The following is a 19903-nucleotide window of genomic DNA, read 5'->3' as shown; positions in this document are numbered from 1 at the left end:
AGCACAGATACTGAAAATCTGCAAGAAAAGCTCCCTCAAAAAAGTTAATCCTGTACTTTAATTGCCGTGAGATGCGACAAGATGGCGGCAAAGGACTAGTTTTGTCTAAAAAGAAGCTCCTTAATTCACATCAATAGCTGCTTAGCACCAAGAGGCCACCACAAGGCGTGGTCTGTGCACAAAAAGAGCAAATTGAAGGGTTTTTTCGGGGGTGGAGGGGGCAGAAAAATGGAGAATCGGCTTCCCCACAAGTAACGCAACAAATTCGTGAAGGCTGAACTGAATAAATTGGGATTTATTTTTCGAGTTTTGCTTTTTGAATCGATCGACTGAAATTCTTGGACGTTTCTACGATGTTCCGCTTCATTGAGATGGCGACGTCGCCGTCCGCAGTGTTCACGCTACGGCCCGAGTTTCCTGCCCGATGCAGAACCGGTATGGCAACAGGAGTTCAGAACATTCAGAAAGAGTCTCAAAACAAACAAAACAATCAATTAATTGATTATTTTTTTCTCCGTTGTCGATCAAGGAAAAGTAGCCGGTTGCCCATCCCTACAAGTCACCGAGGTAAAAAGAAAACAAAACAAAGAAAGACACAGAGCAGATGATTTTTGGTTATACAATGTTCAGACCCCAAAGAAACGGACAGCAAAAAAAAACAAAAAAAATGTCAGCCCCAATCGCACGCAAGTCGGCCGGGAGTCCGACGGGTCAGTTCCCCGAGTCCCGCGGCTCGTACTCGGCCACGCCGCACTCCTGGCTGATGACGGCGCTGTGAATGAGGCTGCTGGACAGAGCCTTGGGGCGGAGGTCGCGGGTCAGGTAGGAGGGCTCCTCCAGCGCGGTGCGCAGCGGCGAGCACTGGCCGTCCGGCGGGCCGTAGGCACTGCTGTCTGAGCCCCCCTCCCGCTCCTCCTTCAGCTCTCGCTCGTCCGCGTCCGGCGGGGTCGTCCCGCTCTTGGTGGGGCTCCCGGGGGCCGGCGGACTCTCCTGCAGCGGGGGCGGGCACGGCGCGCGCTGGGATTTCAAGTAGGGTTTGACGTTGGCCACGAGGACGGTGCTGTCCCGCTGCTCCTTCCCGAAAGTGCTGAGGGTTTTCCGACTGCCGCGGCTGATGGTGCCATAAATCTCTGTCTCTACCATGGCATCCATTCCCACGGGGATGAAAAGGTTGGTGCGATTATCGGCGCTGTCTGCTTGGCTTCCGATCCGTAACTTTGGCATCCAGCATCTGTCAGAGTGTCCCAGTGCGCGACACTCATCGGTGCAGTGGACTGATTTGTCTTGTTCTGCAAAAAAAAAAAAAAAAAAAACAGTTTTACGTTTGTTACTTGGTCCCACCGGCATCCAAACAAAGAACCGACCAGCACGTGTTGAGGGATGACTATCAATAATGAAAGCGTTTTGGTTAAAAAATAAATAAAAAAAAAAAATAGACGTAACTAAATATAGTGTAAAATATGTATTACACATTACTGAGAATGTTCCATATGAAACCTGCAGTGAAAATTCTGAATCTTTTTGCCTCGACGTGCCCCTTAAAAGTATTCGACGCAACAGAGTCATCACGTTTTGCTCATTGCTAGTTGATGCAACGGATGAGTGAGTCATATCATTTGTCAGATATTAATTACCACCATACATGCCTTGAAATTTCTGATATAGGCTCGAAGCGGATATCCATGTTTTGTTTCTAAATACATGAACTATATTTGATTTGTATGAGAAGTGATGAAAACATGCGTGGAGACAATTCTATTAACTCATAATTCTGATTTTGTGGGTGGGGCTGAAACAAAGTTTTGTGACATCACAGGGCTGGGGCGGAAAGATTCTGTAGGACGAGTTTCCAAGTATTGAAAAATTTTTTTAAAATGTATTTATATATTTATTTGGCGGCGGCACGGTGGGTCAGTTGAAAAGCGTTGGCCTCACAGTTCTGAGGTCCCGGCTTCAATCCCGGACCCCCCTTTGTGGAGTTTGCTTGTTCTCCCCGTGCCTGCGTGGTTTTCCACCGGGTACTCCGGTTTCCTCCCACATCGCAAAAACACGCAACATTAACTGGAGGCTCTAAATTGCCCGTAGGTGTGATTGTGAGTGCGGCTGTTTGTCTCCGTGTGCCCTGCGATTGGCTGGCAACCAGTTCAGGGTGTACCCCGCCTCCTGCCCGTTGACAGCTGGGATAGGCTCCAGCACTCCCCACGACCATCGTGAGGATAATCAGCAAAGAAAATAGATGGATGGATAGATATTTATTTGGCAACAAGGCCCATTTACCACTCTTGCGTGAAAATTTGTTAGAAAATGTGCCTCATGACAATGCATGAAATGATCATGGACAACACATTTTTGTTTTGTATCACTGTTCAATGCAAGAGTTGGCTGATTCATATTTATCAAAAAAAATAATTTCAACCAGACATGACTTCAAATGACGTCGACAAGTCCCGCAGTGTTTTTGTACAGGGGCGGAGGAGAAATTCAGAAGTGATAGGCAGCAAACTTGCATGTCTTTCATTTGCCAATTACTCGTCGATGTATCCATCCATTCATTTTCTTCGCCACGTATCCTCACAAGGGTCGCGGGAGTGCTGGAGCCTATCCCAGCTGTCAAGGGGCAGGAGGCGGGGTGCACCCTGAACTGGTCGCCAGCCAATCGCAGGGCACATCGAGACAAACAATCGCACTCACAATCACACCTAGGGGCAATTTAGAACTTTTCGATGTAACAGAAATTAATAAACATAACTCCCACACGATTTGATATTCATTTCTAATAATTTATAATATTTGAAAGTTTAAAACTATACTTTTTTTGAGGTATGAAAACAGTAAAACACATTAAATCAGTATTATAGAGAAATATGTCGAGTTATGTCATTCATCAGTTTGACGAATTCATAACGCAGCATGCATAAAATATCCCTTACAGAGTACATTAGTGGAAATGTTCAAAATAGAAACCTGCTGCTTTTTGCGATAGCGGGAGAATATTTGCAACTTGCAAACTTTGCAGTCCGCAGTCTCCCACACGATGCCACATCAAAAATGATGATATGCAACAAAACAAAGCACATGAGCATCATTTTTATTATCCCCCCCCCCCCCACTCAGTAGCAATGCAACAGTTGAGTGTGGTGAATATTATTCATGAAGGTATTTTTTTTTCTCTCCCTCCCCTCCCGTCTGCAAACCATCACAACCTGCGTAGGTGTTTCCTGGAAAATGTGCTTGTGATGCAAGGGAAGCATTATTTTTTTTCTTTCCTGATGCAGAAGCAGCAAAAACGAGTAACTGCGCGAGTCGCTCGCACGCATCCGCTGTACCTGCTCTCAAAACCGTGTCAACATCCGTTTCCATTCATTAAAACCGAGACTCAAGGACAGCTTGGGGGTGACCGTTTGTGGCGCAAATGGTGAGCCTAACCTTAGACTTTATCGCATCGTTTTTCATCTCAACCGTTTGAATCGAGCACAGAATAAATATTTTCTGTCTATTGATTGCACTGCGGGCGGCACGGTGGCTCGGCTGGTAAAGCGTCGGCCCCGCAGTTCTTTGAACCCGGGTTTGATCCCGGCCTTGCCTGTGTGGAGTTTGCGTGTTCTCCCCGTGCCTGCGTGGGTTTTCTCCGGGCACTCCGATTTCCTCCCGCACCCCAAAAACATGCAACATTAAACCCCCATGTGTCATCCCTATAAACGTTCTGAAATAGATATTGAAATAAAAAATACATATACAATTATTCACTTCAATGTCTACACAAAAAAATAAATATGAGCAGAGAGCGCGTCATCCATGCACCAAGTTACGGAAGTGTCGCATCTACTGCCCGTGACATCACCCTGGACATTCTCCATTGAAAACACGCTGTGGCCCCTGCTATGGGACACGCTTTTCGAGTCAGGTGTCCGGGGCAATATTACCCTATTGTTTCAAGCCATATTTAGATGATATGCGGATCACTTCTAATAACAGACTCCCAGACAGTAGGTATGAGCCAGCCCGGCTCGTGGCACACGGAAGCTCGGCCGAAGCCGTGATCAGAGAACACGCCCCCGACGAGCACATCGACAAATTTAGTGCCTCTGACTTACGAACGCGGATCTTTTGTTACGTTCTGAAAGGATTACGCCCCCCCCCCCAACTATTGTTTCTTTTTTTTTTTTAGGAGCTGTATACATACCTACCTGTCATTTGGAACCCATGAAGCACCCGTGCAATCCATTTTTCACGGCAAACCGAGTCTCTTGGAAACGTATGAAGGGTAAATCCATCCTCCCGAGTGTTCGAGCAATATCCAGCAATGCAACGAGCCGGCTTTTTGGCTAACACGAAAGAACAAAGAGCTGCCTTCCAGCAGATAAAACTAGTATAAACATACGAGAACGCTTGAGCGCGCTACTACCTCCAACATTACTTCCTGCTTCTTTTCGAAAATAAATCCCTCGAGAGGATTTTCATGGCAAGAGTTCCAAAAAGCCATCATGTTTTGTGGTGAAAAAACGGATGGGTCCATACCGCCTGCCATTTTTTTTATTAACAACATACTAAAAATCATCCATTTCATGACAGTGGCACTTTAATTGGACACTCTAAATTGCCCCTAGGTGTGATTATGAGTGCGGCTGTTGTCTGTCTCCATGTGCCCTGCGATTGGCTGGCAACCAGTTCAGGGTGTACCCCGCCTCCTGCCCGTTGACGGCTGGGATAGGCTCCAGCGCTTCCCGTGTCCCTTGTGAGGATAACCAGCAAAGAAAATTGATGGATGATTGAAATTATTGTGTAGATGGGGTGGGTCACATTGCGGCCACACCCGACACGTCACATTTTTACGTCATTGCTCGCGCACAAGCGCAAAAACAAGTTTCATCTGTCTCCTTCATATCATATTTATCTTATTTTTATACAAAGGCAGCAGATTATGCGACTGTCATTAGTGAGGAGCGTTTAAAGAATTTGGCATCAATTTATACGCCTTCAACTTGAGAGTCAAGGACAAATTGGAGTTTGTTGGCATTACCATTCATGGCACAACCATTAGCATAACCTTTTTTCCCCCCCTTAAGAGTTTATTGCATCATAATAAGATCCTTATTTGCATTTCCTGGCCATTTTTCATTTCACCCCTTATTAGACGTGTCTTATATAATGACCCGTCCTTGCCACGAAATGACCTCATTTGCATGCTTGGAAACATGAAATGCTGGAGGGGGGGGAGGGAAAAACAATTATTTCATTCAGTAGCCGAATAGTTATTGGTGTAAATTAGCGGTAAGTGCAAAACAATTACCTTCAAAACGAATCGACTCGCGGCGTGAATTTCATATTTAATGCTGGATATTGCTTTTTTTTTCTTCTTCTTGCTGTCTCATAGCCTTTGAGTGTTTTCATGTGACTCCTCTCGTAGCCAAAAACATGTCGGGTTAATTGGTGATTGCAACGCGCCCAGGGGGGGGCGCTAGAGTGCGACTCGTCCGTCTCGATATGTCGCACCTGCCGTTGAACTATACGCTTTTAATAAGCGAATGAATGATGAATGAATGGATGCTTACGTCCGGGTGCGAAGAGCAGAAGTGATCTGATCTCAGGTTGAAAATGAACGTCGGCGCATTCCTCGCGCAGCCGCGGGATCGCAAACGCAATAAGCGCACGGCAACGAGCCACTTGTTATTGCAGCAATTACACCGCAATCAACATTTATTTGACGCCGCCGCAATAAGTATTATTGGTTTGAGGCGACGTGTCGCAAATGCCTGCGCAAATGTCTCGCCGAAATAAGCATTCCAGAACAGTTTGATTCTGTTTCCTTTCTTATTTTGCTCCATAACGTTAAAAAAAAAAAAAATGAAACGGCCCAATTCCGACTGCAAAAGCACAAAGTTATTCTCCGTCACCGCTTGCCCGCCTGCTTTAATTTTTTTCCCGTAATGATCAATTAATTGCGGGAATGGTGTCATTTACTCACAAAGGATCTCGTGAAAATATGAATGAGACACTTGACGGATAATGGATGAAACACGGAGCCGGATAGGCGAGCCTCCGTGCGGGTTTTCCTCTCGTTCGAAAGGAAACTCCCAACCTCCTGGTTAGCCGGCCTGGGAAACGCCAACAGACTGAAAGAATCCACTAGCGTGACAGGAGATGCGGGGGGTGGGGTGGGGGGCTCCTTCATGCGGCGAGCTCAGTTTCAGGAAAGTACAAGTAGTTGTCGGTCCAGGGACAACCACACACTCAAAAATTTGCCAGCCGCGGCGGCGGCTGCTCACGAAACGCCGTTTTGACAACAACAACAACAACAAAATAACCCAGAACTGTGTTAGACAGTTTGAGTGACAAGAGGTGTAGCAAAATTTTCAAAACAACACCGCAATCCTTCTCCTGTCTGAATTGAGACTGTTTGGGGCTCACTCATTGTTGCATCGGGGGGCCGATTGCGTCCGCAACGGTGCGGCGCAGTTACGAGGAATTACCGGTGCAACCATCGCATGAATTTGACGGCGATCCCGAATCCCGTTTGCTTTGTTGGGTCATGTTGTCTTTGGCATCGCGGGTCCGCAGACACCGCAAACGTCGTCTCCTCCCTGATTGCTTTTGACACTCGTTAACGGTTGACAGCACAATTTGTGATCGCGCTCTCATTTTCTGTGGTTTTCTGTCACAGGTGATTGTGTTCCGGAATTGAGAATTAACACTTTGGCTGTTGTTTACGCTGCAAAAGTGTCTTGCGGCCCGAAAATACAAGTGAAATTACATTTTTAGGTAATAAGTATATGTGGGGGCGGCACGGTGGATCAGCTGGTAAAGCGTTGGCCTCACAGTTCTGAGGTCCCGGGTTCAATCTCGGCCCCGCCTGTGTGGAGTTTGCATGTTCTCCCTGTGCTTGCGTGGGTTTTCTCCGGGCACTCCGGTTTCCTCCCAACATTAATTGGACATTCTAAATTTCCCCTAGGTGTGATTGCGAGTGCGACTGTTTGTCTCAATGTGCCCTGCAATTGGCTGGCGACCAGTTCAAGGTGTACCCCGCCTCCTGCCCGTTGACATCTGGGACAGGCTCCAGCACTCCATGCGACCCTCGTGAGGATAAATGGCAAAGAAGATGGATGGATGGATGGATGGATGGATGGATGGATGGATGGATGGATGGATGGACGGATGGATAAATTGCCCCTAGGTGTGATTGCAACTGCGACTGTTTGTCTCTATGTTCCCTGCGATTGGCTAGCAACCAGTCCAGGGTGTACCCCGCCTCCTGCCCATTGACACCTGTGATAGGCTCCAGCACTCCCCGCAACCCTTGTGAGGATAAGAGGGAAAGAAAATGGATGGATGGATGGATGTAGGAGCAGAGTGTTTACCCGCTATCACCTATGAATATGGACCGAGTCCTGCTCCGGATAAAGTCGTTGAAGCCCCCGCAAACAAGTTTAGATTTATCGAAAGATTCTGCAAGATGGTGGCGAAGCGCGATAAGAAGTACCTCAACTCACTTCACCATAGTTCCTTCACCCAAAGATGCCAAACGATAGCCCCAAAAGTAATACTTTATATCAGACAAGGCCTGCTGGCCTGAAGATTAAACAGCGAAAAAAGTCTTTCAGTTAAGCCAGTAAATATTTATTTGTCGTCTGCTATTATTTTTGAACTGCCTTATATTCTCCTGTCTTCCGTTTCTATGTAGGAAAACCCCAACGTTTGACTCATTACGCTGCTTCTATTGAGGATAGTGTACGTTATGACCCTTCCGGCCCACTGTAGTTGTTCTGGAAACGAGCCAAACCTGTCTGACTTAATGTGTTGAACAAAAAGCCACATCACACTTGTGGCAACATACATCACTCCCATTTAAATTCAGAAATCGTGTTAACGTCAGCCCCGAGCTCATTATGACTAACAGAAAGGCTGAAGATTTTTTTTTTTTTTTTGAGGGGGGGGGGGGCGGTGGAATTATCACTTGTTATTTTTGGTCTCTTTTGGAAATTTGAGCCAACGTTGTTACTTCCCAATTGTCACGAAACGCCAAACAAACAAAGAAACACGTGCCAGGTCGTTAATTACGGCCCCGCGCAACAATTTTCTCGCTCCAATCTGGCATCCGCATCAAAGGCTGACATAACGTCAAAAAGAATTCTCGACAAGCCGAATAGTTGGCTCTTTTGGAAAGTGTTATTCTTTGATTTGATTTTTTTTTTTTCAATCTAACCACTTATTAGTGTTGATTTTTTTTTTTTCGACATCACAAACAGAAAACCAATGCTGGCTCAAGGGTGTCATGGCAACGGCTAAAATGACGTCATTTCTCCTGATTAACACAAAATTACTGCAAGTATTGAGTTTCTTTCACCTCTTTTGCATGTTTTCCCCGTGCCTGTGTGGGTTTTCTCCGGGTAGTCAGATTTTCTCCCACATCCCAAAAAACATACATTAATTGGAGACTCTAAATTGCCCCAAGGTGTGATTGTGAGTACGACTGGTTGGTTGTTTCTTTATGCCCTGCGATTGTCTGGCAACCAGTTCGGGGTGTACCCCGCCTCCTGTCCGTTGACAGCAGGGATAGGCTCCAGCACTCCTGTGACCCTCGTGAGGATAAGCAGCTCAGATAAAGTATTTGGGGTTTGAATTTTTTTTGTTTAGTTTGGCAGCGGTTGTGCCTGTCATTCCAACTCTTAGGCTACTAATCTCAGTCGTAAGTCATTGCTATGACTTGTCTGTCCATCCATCCATCCATCCATCCATCCATCCATCCATCCATTTTCCTAGCCGCTCATCCTCACAAGAGTCACGGGATTGCTGGAGCCTATCCCAGCTGTCAACCAGCTGGAAGCAGGGTACACCCTGAACTGGTTGCCAGCCAATCGTAGGGCACGTAGAGACAAACAGCCGCTCTCACAATCACACCTAGGGACAATTTAGAGTCTCCAATTAATGTTGCATGTTTTTGGGATGTGGGAGGAAATCGGGTAGAGCACCCAAACTCCACACAGGCTGGTCCGGCATCGAAACCAAGAGCTCAGGACTATGAGGCCAACGCTTTTCAGCTGACCCAACGTGCCGCCCTATGAATTTTATGAGACACAATTTGGGAAAACTGACCTGCAGCTCCATCTAAACCAAAATGACCAGTCTTTGATTCCCCCCCCCCCCATTCCACTCCCAACTGCTATATTACATTTTATGTGACCGAGATCAAGACAAAATACATTTGTGGGTTCAGAATGCATTTTACATCAAAAGGACGGACTAAATCGTAGCTTTGATTTGGCGAGCCCACACTTGTAGATATTTCAGCGCTTGGCTTTGAAGCATCCACGGGGCCTGATTATGCCTCCGCGCCATTTGTTTCTCCATTTCTCTTCCACGGAGACGGGATGGTTATTTTATTTCTTTTTCCCCCCCTTTTTTTCCCCTCCTCCCTCCAAAACACGAGAGCAGAACGATAAGCGAGGCAGGAAGATGCGGCGACTATTTCCATGGCAGCCATCAGCACTGGCGACGAGCCTCGCCGATGGTCCTGATGAAGAGATGCGCGTGCTTGGACACTCCAGGAAATCGCACGATGGTATTGTGATTGTTCTCTTCTACTTCTTGCCCGCGTTAAGTCATCGCATCACATGAAATCCTTTTTGGCCGACAAAAGCGGGGGACGTGTTTATATTTTATCCCTCCTAAATTAGTCATGTTATTTTCTTTATGGTCACGCCGCACATTAATAAATAATCATCCGCCTTCAGGAATGTAAATCATACCCTAGATTTATGAAGTCCTTGATTAGAAGTGGAGAAGGAAGGTCATGTTCAAACCGGGACGCTTTCATCCATTGTTCGTGCCATTGGCTACTTTCGTTTTGTTTCGTTCATATTTGAATACAATAAAAAAAAAAAAAAAACATGTAGGTATCAAATTATAAAGCTTTACGTTGGTTTTAACGCGCACATAAAACAGGCGTAAGAATCTTTTCGGTCCGATCGGGTAATGACGAACAGTCGTGGAAAACAAGGAACAGGGAAACGCCGAGCAACATACCCAGAGTGCATCTGGCATCTGCGAGAGAGAATATTCATATGCAGCGTGCGTGATAGCGGGAGCTTCACAGGTGCATATATTACCTGTATCAAAGCAGCCAGGAGACTGGAGGGATGGCAAAGGTAAAGAAAGATATGAAAGCAATACAACTTAACCTGCAAGCTTTTTGTGCTGGAGCAAAAAAAAAGTGCAAAACTGTCTCCATTTTTCTAGTTTTGGGAGTAGATATTCTATACGTTGAGCTTATAGAGGGAATTAACAAAATTGACCTTTACGACCTGTCAATCACTCGTACAATAATAGCCAATCGGATAGTCTCATTGTCTTAACCCTCTCGCCGTATTGTCCCACAAGCAATGCTGGTTGTCACTAGCGTGCGCCTGGAAAAGTTAATGTTACAAAGAAAATGGTGCTCAGATGCACTTGGGTAACGTGCAATTCTGATGAAAGATATCCAACTAGGTTACAAGGGACCCACTTGATTAATTTTCCAAAGCCTAAAACATGGTTGACGAAGTGTCTACGATGGATTAAGGCTCGCGGAAGAGTGCACGTACAACTAAATATGGACAATATCAACAAACACAAGGCTGTATGTTCGAAGGTATTTGAGGGAGAAGTATCTTCTGAGTTTGATTGAATTAATATCAGTGTTTTATATGTTGCAGGAGAACAATTTTCACTTTGTTGGCGTATCACAATGTTTTATGCCAAAGAGTCGGGTTAGGGATACGTAAATGCGCCATGTCACGCAAGAGAAATGTCTATTTGCCCATTTGTATCACATTGAACTTTTAAGACAGAGCACTGGGTTCGATTATGAGCAGAGTCAAATGAATACACCCGCTCACTTATAAAGACTACAATGATATTACTCGTGATCTTTCCAATTAAAAAGTACTCACCCTGCTTTACACGTGCAGTACGGTTCCACTATTTTATCCTGTCGGATTTCAATATGAGGTTTCTGAGTCGTCAAACTTTTTTGCATCGATCGCCAACATTTCGCTGTCACTCAGACATTGCGTCCTGCTCCTTGTAAAATCTTAATACCGTGTACATATCCTTGCGTGAAATAGTTGAGACCTCTCTGTAGAACTCTCTTTGACAAGTCTGATGCATTTGGCAAAAAACATACCCCAATATTATCTGGAATACACGATAGAGAATCGACATGAAACCTGTTCTGTTCAGTCGCCATTTTGAAAGCTTGTGGGACGTGGCTAAGGGGGCGGAGCTTAAGGTCCCCATCGGAAAGGTCCTGGAATCAACTTGCCTTGTAGGCATGTCAGCAAAGTTACACCAAATTCCATCTCTGGCACGTCACATCACCACGATTGATATGTGGAATCGTCACGCAAGTAAACGTAAGATCCCTTGGAATCAAATAACTGGAAACCAGTTCCCAAAAAGAACCAGTTTTTCGATTCCCATAACCTATATACCAGTGTGCTATCATTATCTTTCACTCTATTTCAATATTTGTAAAGTGATGGTTGGCACGTTTGCCTAACATTTCTGTCATTCAGGATTTGAATCTTGGCACTCCTTGTGAGGAGTTGGCATTTTTTCCTGGTACTTGCACGGGGTTTCTCCCTCCCACAACCCAAAAGCATGGCCTCATTTCATCTTAAGTTATTAAATATGGTTTGTTGCTCTCATGGGGACAAGCACTATCATGGATGGATGGATGGATAGATGCCGTTTGACCCAGGGATTGATGAATTCCATTTTTGTGACGTTCGACGGGAATAATGGATTCGCGACTCGGACAAATTGGATTGTGTTCGGGTTCAGAGGTTTTGCCTTACCGCTAGATTCTTCCTTTCCCAGCACCTAAACGGTAATCTGATCAAGGTTTACCTTTTCAACCCCCGACCTCCCCCCACCCCCCAGCCAAAAGGAAAAGAGGGATCCCGGCCCCCCATTTCTAAACGCCAATTCGCCACCTTCTTTGCATTGCACTTATCTTGCACATACAGACGGATAAATGAAAATTCCTCGAGCGGCACCGTAGTGCGTGGAAATATTCGGCCGGCACCAACGGCGCAAGACATCTCTTTCAATATCTCCCTGCGCGGTTGGCCTCAGACGTCGACACTGAGTCGCGTTGAAGCGACGTGCTGCAAAAATCGTGATTGAATTTACACCTCCTACGGAGCGCGGCCCGCTATAATTCCCCGCAGCGCGCGCACGAGGGAGGAGGGATGGATTCACGCTCGCGCTCGCTCTCCGGTTCTCTCCCTCCGGCAGCCACCGGAGCGTTTCCGTCCGTCCCCTCCCGAGCCCGGCCGCGTGCGAGGCAGTTCATAGCGATGCAAATGGTGCGGAAAGTAGCGCGTAGGGAGCTGATGACCGGAGCCCTTCTCCTCCAAGGCTCGTACGGGCAAAAATGAAAGCCACGGCCTTCCCCTGCTCGAGCCCGCCGTTAGCCTTTATCTCACCTGTGAGGCTGGCTTCCATATTTTCTGTTTTGTCTCCGACGCCGCTAAATATATCAATCCCGAGGAGGTCGGGGGGGGGGGGTTCGCAGCAGCTTGGCAATCATCTGTGATTGCACTCTTGGCAGTCATTTCAGTCATAATTAAACTTTTAGATTCCTATTTTTAGTTGTAAACCCCACCAATAATAACTTAGAAGTACTTTGGAGGTTGGGGGTGGGGGGTGATAGGTGGAAGCACAGCTGCCACAAATATCTGTGAGCGTCTGTCGCGCTGTCATGTTAAGTCAAGGCACGCGTGAAGCGCGTTCAAATGGAGGCCTGATCAAAACAGACGCAAGACGACGTACACTTTGCCTCGAACGCGCGTTTGTTTGATGCCCAAATCAGACGCGGGATGTTTGAACGTTCCACCTTCACGCAGCGGACCCTTTTATCCTTTCAAAGTACCCCCTTAAAAGCCCGCTTTCTACCTGGCACTCAGCAACACCGGCTCAAGGCGCCTGCCATGTAAAGCAAGCAAGCAGTCGCAATCCCAGCCACACACACACACAAAAAAAAAACCCAAACATGTAATACCGATTTACCACCTGCACGGTAAACGTTTGTCTACCTCGCCCAGGTGAAGCCGCACTTAAAAGGCGTAAAAACGTAAACAACGTGGCGCCGCGGGGGGGAGAGAAAGCGACGCGGCATCTTGCCGACGTCGGGAAGAGTCCACTCACCCTGCTCGAAAGGCTGCCCGTTAACCGATGTGGCTTTCATCTTGAGGGCCTCCCTGGCAGACGCGTCGCACTGGGAGCCTCGATTAGTATCCTGGTCACTATCGGCCTGGTCGCTATCACCATGGCCACTGTCTCGGAGGCTCGCCCGTTCTGCATCCTTAAATGTAGAGCTGCGGCGGGAAAAGACAGTGGGGCGGGGAGGGGGTGGGGGGGAACACACATATAAGTTGCCATTCTCACTGTGCGAGCTCCGCTGTTTGATAGCCGGGTAAGCTCGATACTGGGATGAAGGAGCTACAAAAGACCCCGGTCAGGAACTGTCTGCACGCGAGCTCTTACCTTTGAACAAACGGCTGCCTGCTGCCACCGTAATTAGGCTCAGAGGGGAAGTTTTCTGTCTGAAAATGACAATGAAAATTGTGTTTTTTTTTTTTTTTTTTTATTAAAAAAAAAGCGCTTCACACTGTTCAGTGATGACATTAGACACAGGCGTGAATTGAAATGATCCGCGAAGCCTCTTTGACGCAGCCTGTTCAAGCCGTGGACTTAGCCGGCTTTTTTTTCCCCCCTCCCGGGTCGCTGCGCTGTGTAAAACGACGTTAAATGACTTTCGAGATGCTATCAGTGAAGTTTCAGACCTGACACTCACTCCTGCCTCCCCCCGTTGTGTTAAAAGCAACTGCGCTCTCCGACGTCACGCAGGCCACCCGCTTTGCACGACGAGAGGAAAAAAAGGCAAACTTTTGCAAACGTTAATTGTTTTTCACGCTTTTTAAAAATCTTGGTGAAAGACATTTTTTTTAAACACAGAACAAGGGCACGTCTTTTGACTTGTTCGTGATAACGAGCTTGGTACTACATGAGCTATGACATTTGAGTCCCGCAAGCTTAATTGCCAACCCAAATATTCAGATCATAGCATATTCAAAATACATAATTGAATACGAGAGCTCGGTGGGAATGTTGTTTTTTAATCACCTGTATGCAAAACTCAAAAAACGCAAAATGTTTGCAGAAATTATGGTTCTTTGTGACATTCAACCACTGATTGTGATGTAGACAAAATATGGATATCGTAGTATATGTTATTGATACAACTAAACTGCATATTAGTGTTGTAGTTGTTATTATGTTATAAAGCCCCTAATTCCTACATTTACTTTTAAATATTACTTACACGGTGGGCTCAGCTGGAAAGCGTTGGCCTCACAGTTCTGAGGTCCCGGGTTCAATCCCGGACCCGCCTGTGCAGAGTTTGCATGTTCTCCCCCGTGCCTTCATGGGTTTTCTCCGGGTACTCCCGTTTCCTCCCACATCCCCAAAAACATGCACCATAAATTGGACACTCTAAATTGCCCCTAGGGGTGATTGTGAGTCCGGCTGTTTGTCTGTCTCCGTGTGCCCTACGATTGGCTGGCGACCAGTTGAGGGTGTACCCCGCCTCCTGCCTGTTGACAGCTGGGATAGGCTCCAGCATTCCCGTGACCCTTGTGAGGATAAGCGGCTAAGAAAATGAATGGATTGATGTTACTTTTTGGGGACCTCGGTTAACGGAGGCATTCCAGATGTTCATATGAAAAACAGTTATAGGCTATAAATGTAAAATTATCAAATAAAAAAAAACTGAAATTATAGTAGTTAAGTGCATGTGTGCCTTCCTGTGCCACGTGACGAAATCTAGGTGTAAAAAAATGCATGGAGGGACTTTTAACGCTGTTAAAACCACCTGTTTGATCTTTTAATCCGCTAAGTTTTACCGTCATCAGTTGCTAAGAAACTGATGCACCAGACCGGGGTTTCCTCCAATACTTCACTTTATTACTGCGTAATTGAAGTATCATTATCACTCATAAATTACTTTTACACCGCTATTTGTAAGTGAAGGTTAAAATGCTTTCTCCACAATACGTGTATCATCACTTTCTCCGGCGTTCTTCTCTCCTTAAACTCCCTGTAACCTGCAGCTTTACAGATACCACGTCTATTCTGTGAGCGCTGTGTTGTGGTGAAAGGCGTCTTTAGTGACACACGACGGTATCAGTTATAAGCCCGTTATAAAGAAAGGCCACAACCTGGGCCAAAACGGAAAATTTGACATTAAGCCGCTTTCGCTTTTTACACAGAACCCAGCGAAGCGGGATATTGCAGCAACTACGTGCACTTTTGCGCACCGATACAGCAACCTCGCATCAAATGCTTCAGCGATTGAAATCAGCCCCAGCGTCTGGCGCGAGAACACTTGTTGGACTGACACACTGTTTGCAATGTAAGAGGGCAGGGAAAAAAAAATGAATGTCAGCTGTCAGACTTAACAATCCCCGTCCCGCCTTTTGTACTGTGTCTGTTACGGGCCCGATTCTTCTTTCAAAGGAAGAGTTCAGCGATTGCCAACACTAGATGCCCTGTCACTGCGTTAAAAAGAAAAAAAAATTACATGAAGAAGCAAAGTTGGCTTTTTAGCAGGTCTTCTGATGCCGGTTATTTTGCACGATCTCTGCGTCAAAATGGGTTTGTGTATTTTGCATCACCTGGCAGAGATGAGGATGTGATTAGAACGCGGCGGCGCCATTGTGGCCATATGCGCCTCTTTGGCAAGGCATGCAAGGGAAAGCATTAGCCGCTTTCATTATTGCCCTTTTCCCTTCATCTTGAGAATAATGTGTTTGTGTTGATCACACCCACTTAGCACGGCGACTGGTGACAGCGCCAGGCCTTGTCATCTGTGCTAGCATCTCCAAATGTGAGACTGACCCAGATATTTACATCGTGTACGGACACAAAATTCCAGGCGGCGCTACAAGCCCGCGCTGGCCAATTAGCATGTTAGCTGGCGAGTTCTCGAAACGGACCCCGTCAAGGGCCGCTTTGTGACAACTTTGGATCAGGCTGGGTGGATCTGACCCATATTTGGGATGGAAAAAAAATTTGCGATTGTCGGGGTTGCGCCGCGTGCGTCGCGCTGTCTGGCGCGCGCCGGTTGGGTAATGCGATCGGACAAGCTGCTCAAACACCTGTCTGCGCCAACATCTCCGGCTAGGTTTTGTTTTCTCTCCACAACCCGGGATCTGCTGGGGGTCACAGCGGCCTTGTTCAAGACTCACGCTGTTTGCCTTTCCCACACAGAAAAAGAGAGAGCGAGAGAGAGAGAGATAGAGAGAGCACTTCCTCATTAGGTGGCCTGCAGGCACAGCACTTTGCGCGAGAACAAATGTGGATAAAAAATTAACCTTATTAATAAAATGCCACCCAAAACAAAGTTCTCATATCATGCTTCATTTGCAAAGTGTTTGCCTTAAGCTAGCAAGCTGAAGTGATAATGATGTGAGATTGCCCCCCCTCCCCCATCCCCAACCCCCAAGAGTTCTACAGCCAAACGGAGGCCACCACGTGAGCACACAGCGTCTTACCTGGATCACCGACATCCTGTTTGCCGGAGTGTCCGTGCTCAGCCCGGCAAAGCTGGAGTGGCAACCTGCCCTGGGTACCGTCAGGCTGTTAGGGGTGGTTTTCAGGTACATGACCTCGGACCTGGGCAGCGTGAGCGGCAGGGGGCTCTGGTAGTCGAAGCAAATAGGCGAGGTAATGAGCGAGGGGCTGCTCACCACGTTCATGCGGCTAGCCGAATCTCTCTCCTCCATCTCGCTCTGCACCAGCATGATGTCACTCTTGTTGATCCGCTTCTTCTTGCCCTTCCCCACCGGAGGATTGGAGTACTCGGGCATGCGGCAGTTATAATTCCCGCTCTCTTTATCTTGATGCTTGGACTTGACGGCGATGGCGGTCATGACGGCTAAGAGCATGACAGAGATAATGCAGAGGGTAACGATGAGAGGTAGGGATACGTCCCAGTGCTGCCGCTCGCCGCTCATGCCAGAGCCCCCGCCACCTGCTGCCACTTCCGCGCTCGCCTTGATGACCAGTTTAGCCACGGCGGACAAGGGCGGCTTCCCGTGGTCGGTTACCTTAACTACCAGCTCCACCACGGGCGAGACCTCTTCCCACAGGGCGTGAGTGGTCCGGACCTCCCCACCTATCGGATCCATGTCAAACAGGTGGTCGTCGTTCCCTTCCGTGATCTCGTATGTCAAGTGGCCGCTCTCTCCGTGATCGTGGTCCACCGCCTTCACCGTGGCCACGATGTAGCCGATACCCACGTTCCGAGGCACTGGGATTTCGGCCGTGTCGTTTTGAAGGAGCGGTAAAATGATCACCGGGAGATTGTCGTTTACGTCAAGGATGTTGACCCTGACGGTGGAGGTGCTCTCCATGTGAGGGGTGCCTCCGTCCTTAGCCTGAACTTTGAACTCGAAGGACTTCGTTTGCTCGTAGTTAAAAGAGCGCGACGCGTATATGGCTCCGTTGGTGGGGTTGACAGACACGTACGTATAAACGGACACTTCGCCGATGTGCGACGGCAAAATGGAGTAGGTCACCGTGCCGTTGCGGCCTACATCCGGATCGTGGGCCAGCACGGAGCCCAGATACTCGCCCGGGATGTTGTTCTCGGGCACCTGTAGCACATTAACGACTTTCGTGAAACGGGGTGCGTTGTCGTTCTCGTCCAGGATTTTCACAGTGAACGACTTGGTGTAGTTCAAAGAGGGGATGCCGTTGTCTCTGGCCACGATGGTGACGTTGTATTCGTCCTTGGTTTCCCGATCCAAAGGTCTGTCGGTGAGTAACGTGTAAAAATTGTCATTGTTCTCCTGCAGCCGAAAAGGAACATTTCCCAGAACGCGGCACTGGAGCTGACCGTTTCGTCCGGAATCTTTATCCGTCACTCTGACAAGCGCGATGACAGATTCGGAGGGTGCCGCCTCGCTGATGGCACCCTGCCGCACAGAAACAAAACTGATTATTGGCGAGTTGTCGTTTTTGTCAAGCACTTTGACAGTAATTTTCACATGGCCCGGTATGGGGTTCGGCCCAAGATCCTTGGCCTGCACATCAAATTCTATAATTGGATTCTCTTCATAGTCAATTTCACCCTGGACCTTGATGACTCCAGTATTGGGATCAATGGAGAACAAATCCTGCACTCGCTCAGATGCGTATCCTGTGAAGGAGTAAACCACCTGTCCGTTGCTCCCTTCGTCATGATCGGTGGCGTTCAAATCTATGAGTACTTTTCCGGGCGGGGAATTCTCCGGGAGTTCCAGCGTATAGGAGGATTTCTCAAAAACGGGGCTATTGTCATTGGAATCCGTCACCCTGACATTGATTTGCATGGAGCCTGATCTCGGGTACTCGCCGCCATCTATGGCAGTGAGCAGGAGGGTGTGATGGCTCTGGTCTTCCCTATCCAAAGGTCGCTGAACCACCAGCTCCGGATAGATAGTCCCGTCGCCTCGTACTTTTAAATCCAGCGAGAATGTATTGTAATCATCTCTGGTGACCTGATAAGTCTTGATGCCGTTCTCCCCGGTATCCGAGTCATGTGCAATAGTCAGCGGGAAGCGCGTGCCCGCGGCCGCGTTCTCCGAGATATCGATGTTAACGTGATCCGAGGGGAAATTGGGCGAGTTGTCATTGATGTCCTGTATGTCGATCTTGATCATGCATATTTCTTTGTCATTGGCAAACACTTCCATGGAGAGCTGGCACTTTGGGTTCCGCCTGCATAACGTCTCCCTGTCAATCCTTTGTTTGGTGAAAATAAGTCCACTCTCCGGGTCGACGTCCACCAGGTGTGGTGCAGAATTCTCCAACACTCTGAAGTTGGATTTTTTCCCTCTTTCCAGGGTCTCATATCCGCCGTCTTTCGCGATATTACCTATGACGGTGCCGGGTCCTTGCTCCTCCGGGACGGAATAACTGAGGTTTTTCAATGTCAGGGCTTTAACCCACAGCAAAAGGAAGATGGGAACAGAGAGACGCATCCCTTCTGTTGGATATGCGGTACTGGCACACGGGAGAAAAAGCAAAAAGAAAAGCTGACTTTCAACCTGTTGATTATTCCACAAAACCTTTAGAGGACAAAACCCAAAGCAGGCATGTTCCTGCCCTGCTAATTGGACATCAAATCGATTTGTGAACCCTCTTTAATGGGCATTAGCTCTCTCTCTCACATGCCGCTCCGCGATGATGAACTCTTTCTGTAAACAAAGATGACCGCCCGACGACACCCCATGCATGAATTAAAGATCAAATTCAACATTGGAATGCTTTGTTTCCCCACGCGGTCTGTGGGGCTCCCGCAATGAATAATCGATGAGAATAAAGTATTAATATTCCCCTCTGCGTCCAAGGTTAAAGCATGGTGAAGGTTAGAGCTTGCCTTTCAGTAGGAAGAAGAAGAAAAAGGAGGAGGTGAAGAGAAAAAAAAAAGGCAAAGCAGGCGCATTGCCCTCATGCGACATCTGCACGCTGCAAAGCTCCAAATTGCACCATCGCTCCGCGTTACCACCGCCGGTGCATTGTGCGACTTTAGTCTCCGGTGCGGCACACTGTTGCATCGGGGGGGCTGCCTGCCTTGCCTGCCTTGCCTGCCTGTGTGAGCCTCCTCCAGTAAAGTGCACTGAGCCAACGAGCGTGGCTGCAGCCGCTCGCTTCGCCCTCCCCTTCCTCCGGCGCAACCTTTTGTGTGCTCCTTTCGCCGAGGAGCATTCACAGCGGTTACTTTTTTCTCCTCCTCCCTTTTTTCTCCTCCTTTTTTTGTGCTCCACTAATCAGTCCGCTAATCCCGTAATCCAGTCCGATTCGAAGGCGCTTCTGTTTG

At 47.6% G+C, this 19903-nt stretch overlaps 1 protein-coding gene across 1 annotated transcript; it reads right to left on the bottom strand.

Moving 5' to 3' along the window:
* Positions 1 to 711: 711 nt before the first annotated feature.
* On the bottom strand, positions 712 to 19064 carry LOC133512347 (protocadherin-17-like). The gene is made up of 4 exons (XM_061841887.1): positions 16593 to 19064; positions 13525 to 13583; positions 13186 to 13355; positions 712 to 1289 (listed from the first exon to the last, which is right to left on the bottom strand). Exons 1-4 carry the CDS (start codon positions 19062 to 19064, stop codon positions 712 to 714), a joined length of 3279 nt encoding a protein of 1092 aa, XP_061697871.1.
* Positions 19065 to 19903: the final 839 nt, after the last annotated feature.

This window comes from Syngnathoides biaculeatus, chromosome 14 (assembly GCF_019802595.1).
Source record: "Syngnathoides biaculeatus isolate LvHL_M chromosome 14, ASM1980259v1, whole genome shotgun sequence".
Lineage (NCBI taxonomy): Eukaryota > Metazoa > Chordata > Actinopteri > Syngnathiformes > Syngnathidae > Syngnathoides > Syngnathoides biaculeatus.
The sequence above is the reverse complement of the archived record's forward strand: the minus strand, read 5'-3'. Positions and strand labels throughout refer to the sequence as shown.

Excerpts from the sequence above, each read along its gene's own strand:
- LOC133512347 (XM_061841887.1), bottom strand. The coding sequence starts at position 19,064 with ATGCGTCTCTCTGTTCCCATCTTCCTTTTGCTGTGGGTTAAAGCCCTG. Across the intron at positions 13,356-13,524 it reads AGGCAGCCGTTTGTTCAAAG|CTCTACATTTAAGGATGCAG; the intron begins GTAAGAGCTCGC and ends TTCCCGCCGCAG. Across the intron at positions 1,290-13,185 it reads CGGGCAGCCTTTCGAGCAGG|AACAAGACAAATCAGTCCAC; the intron begins GTGAGTGGACTC and ends TTTTTTTTGCAG.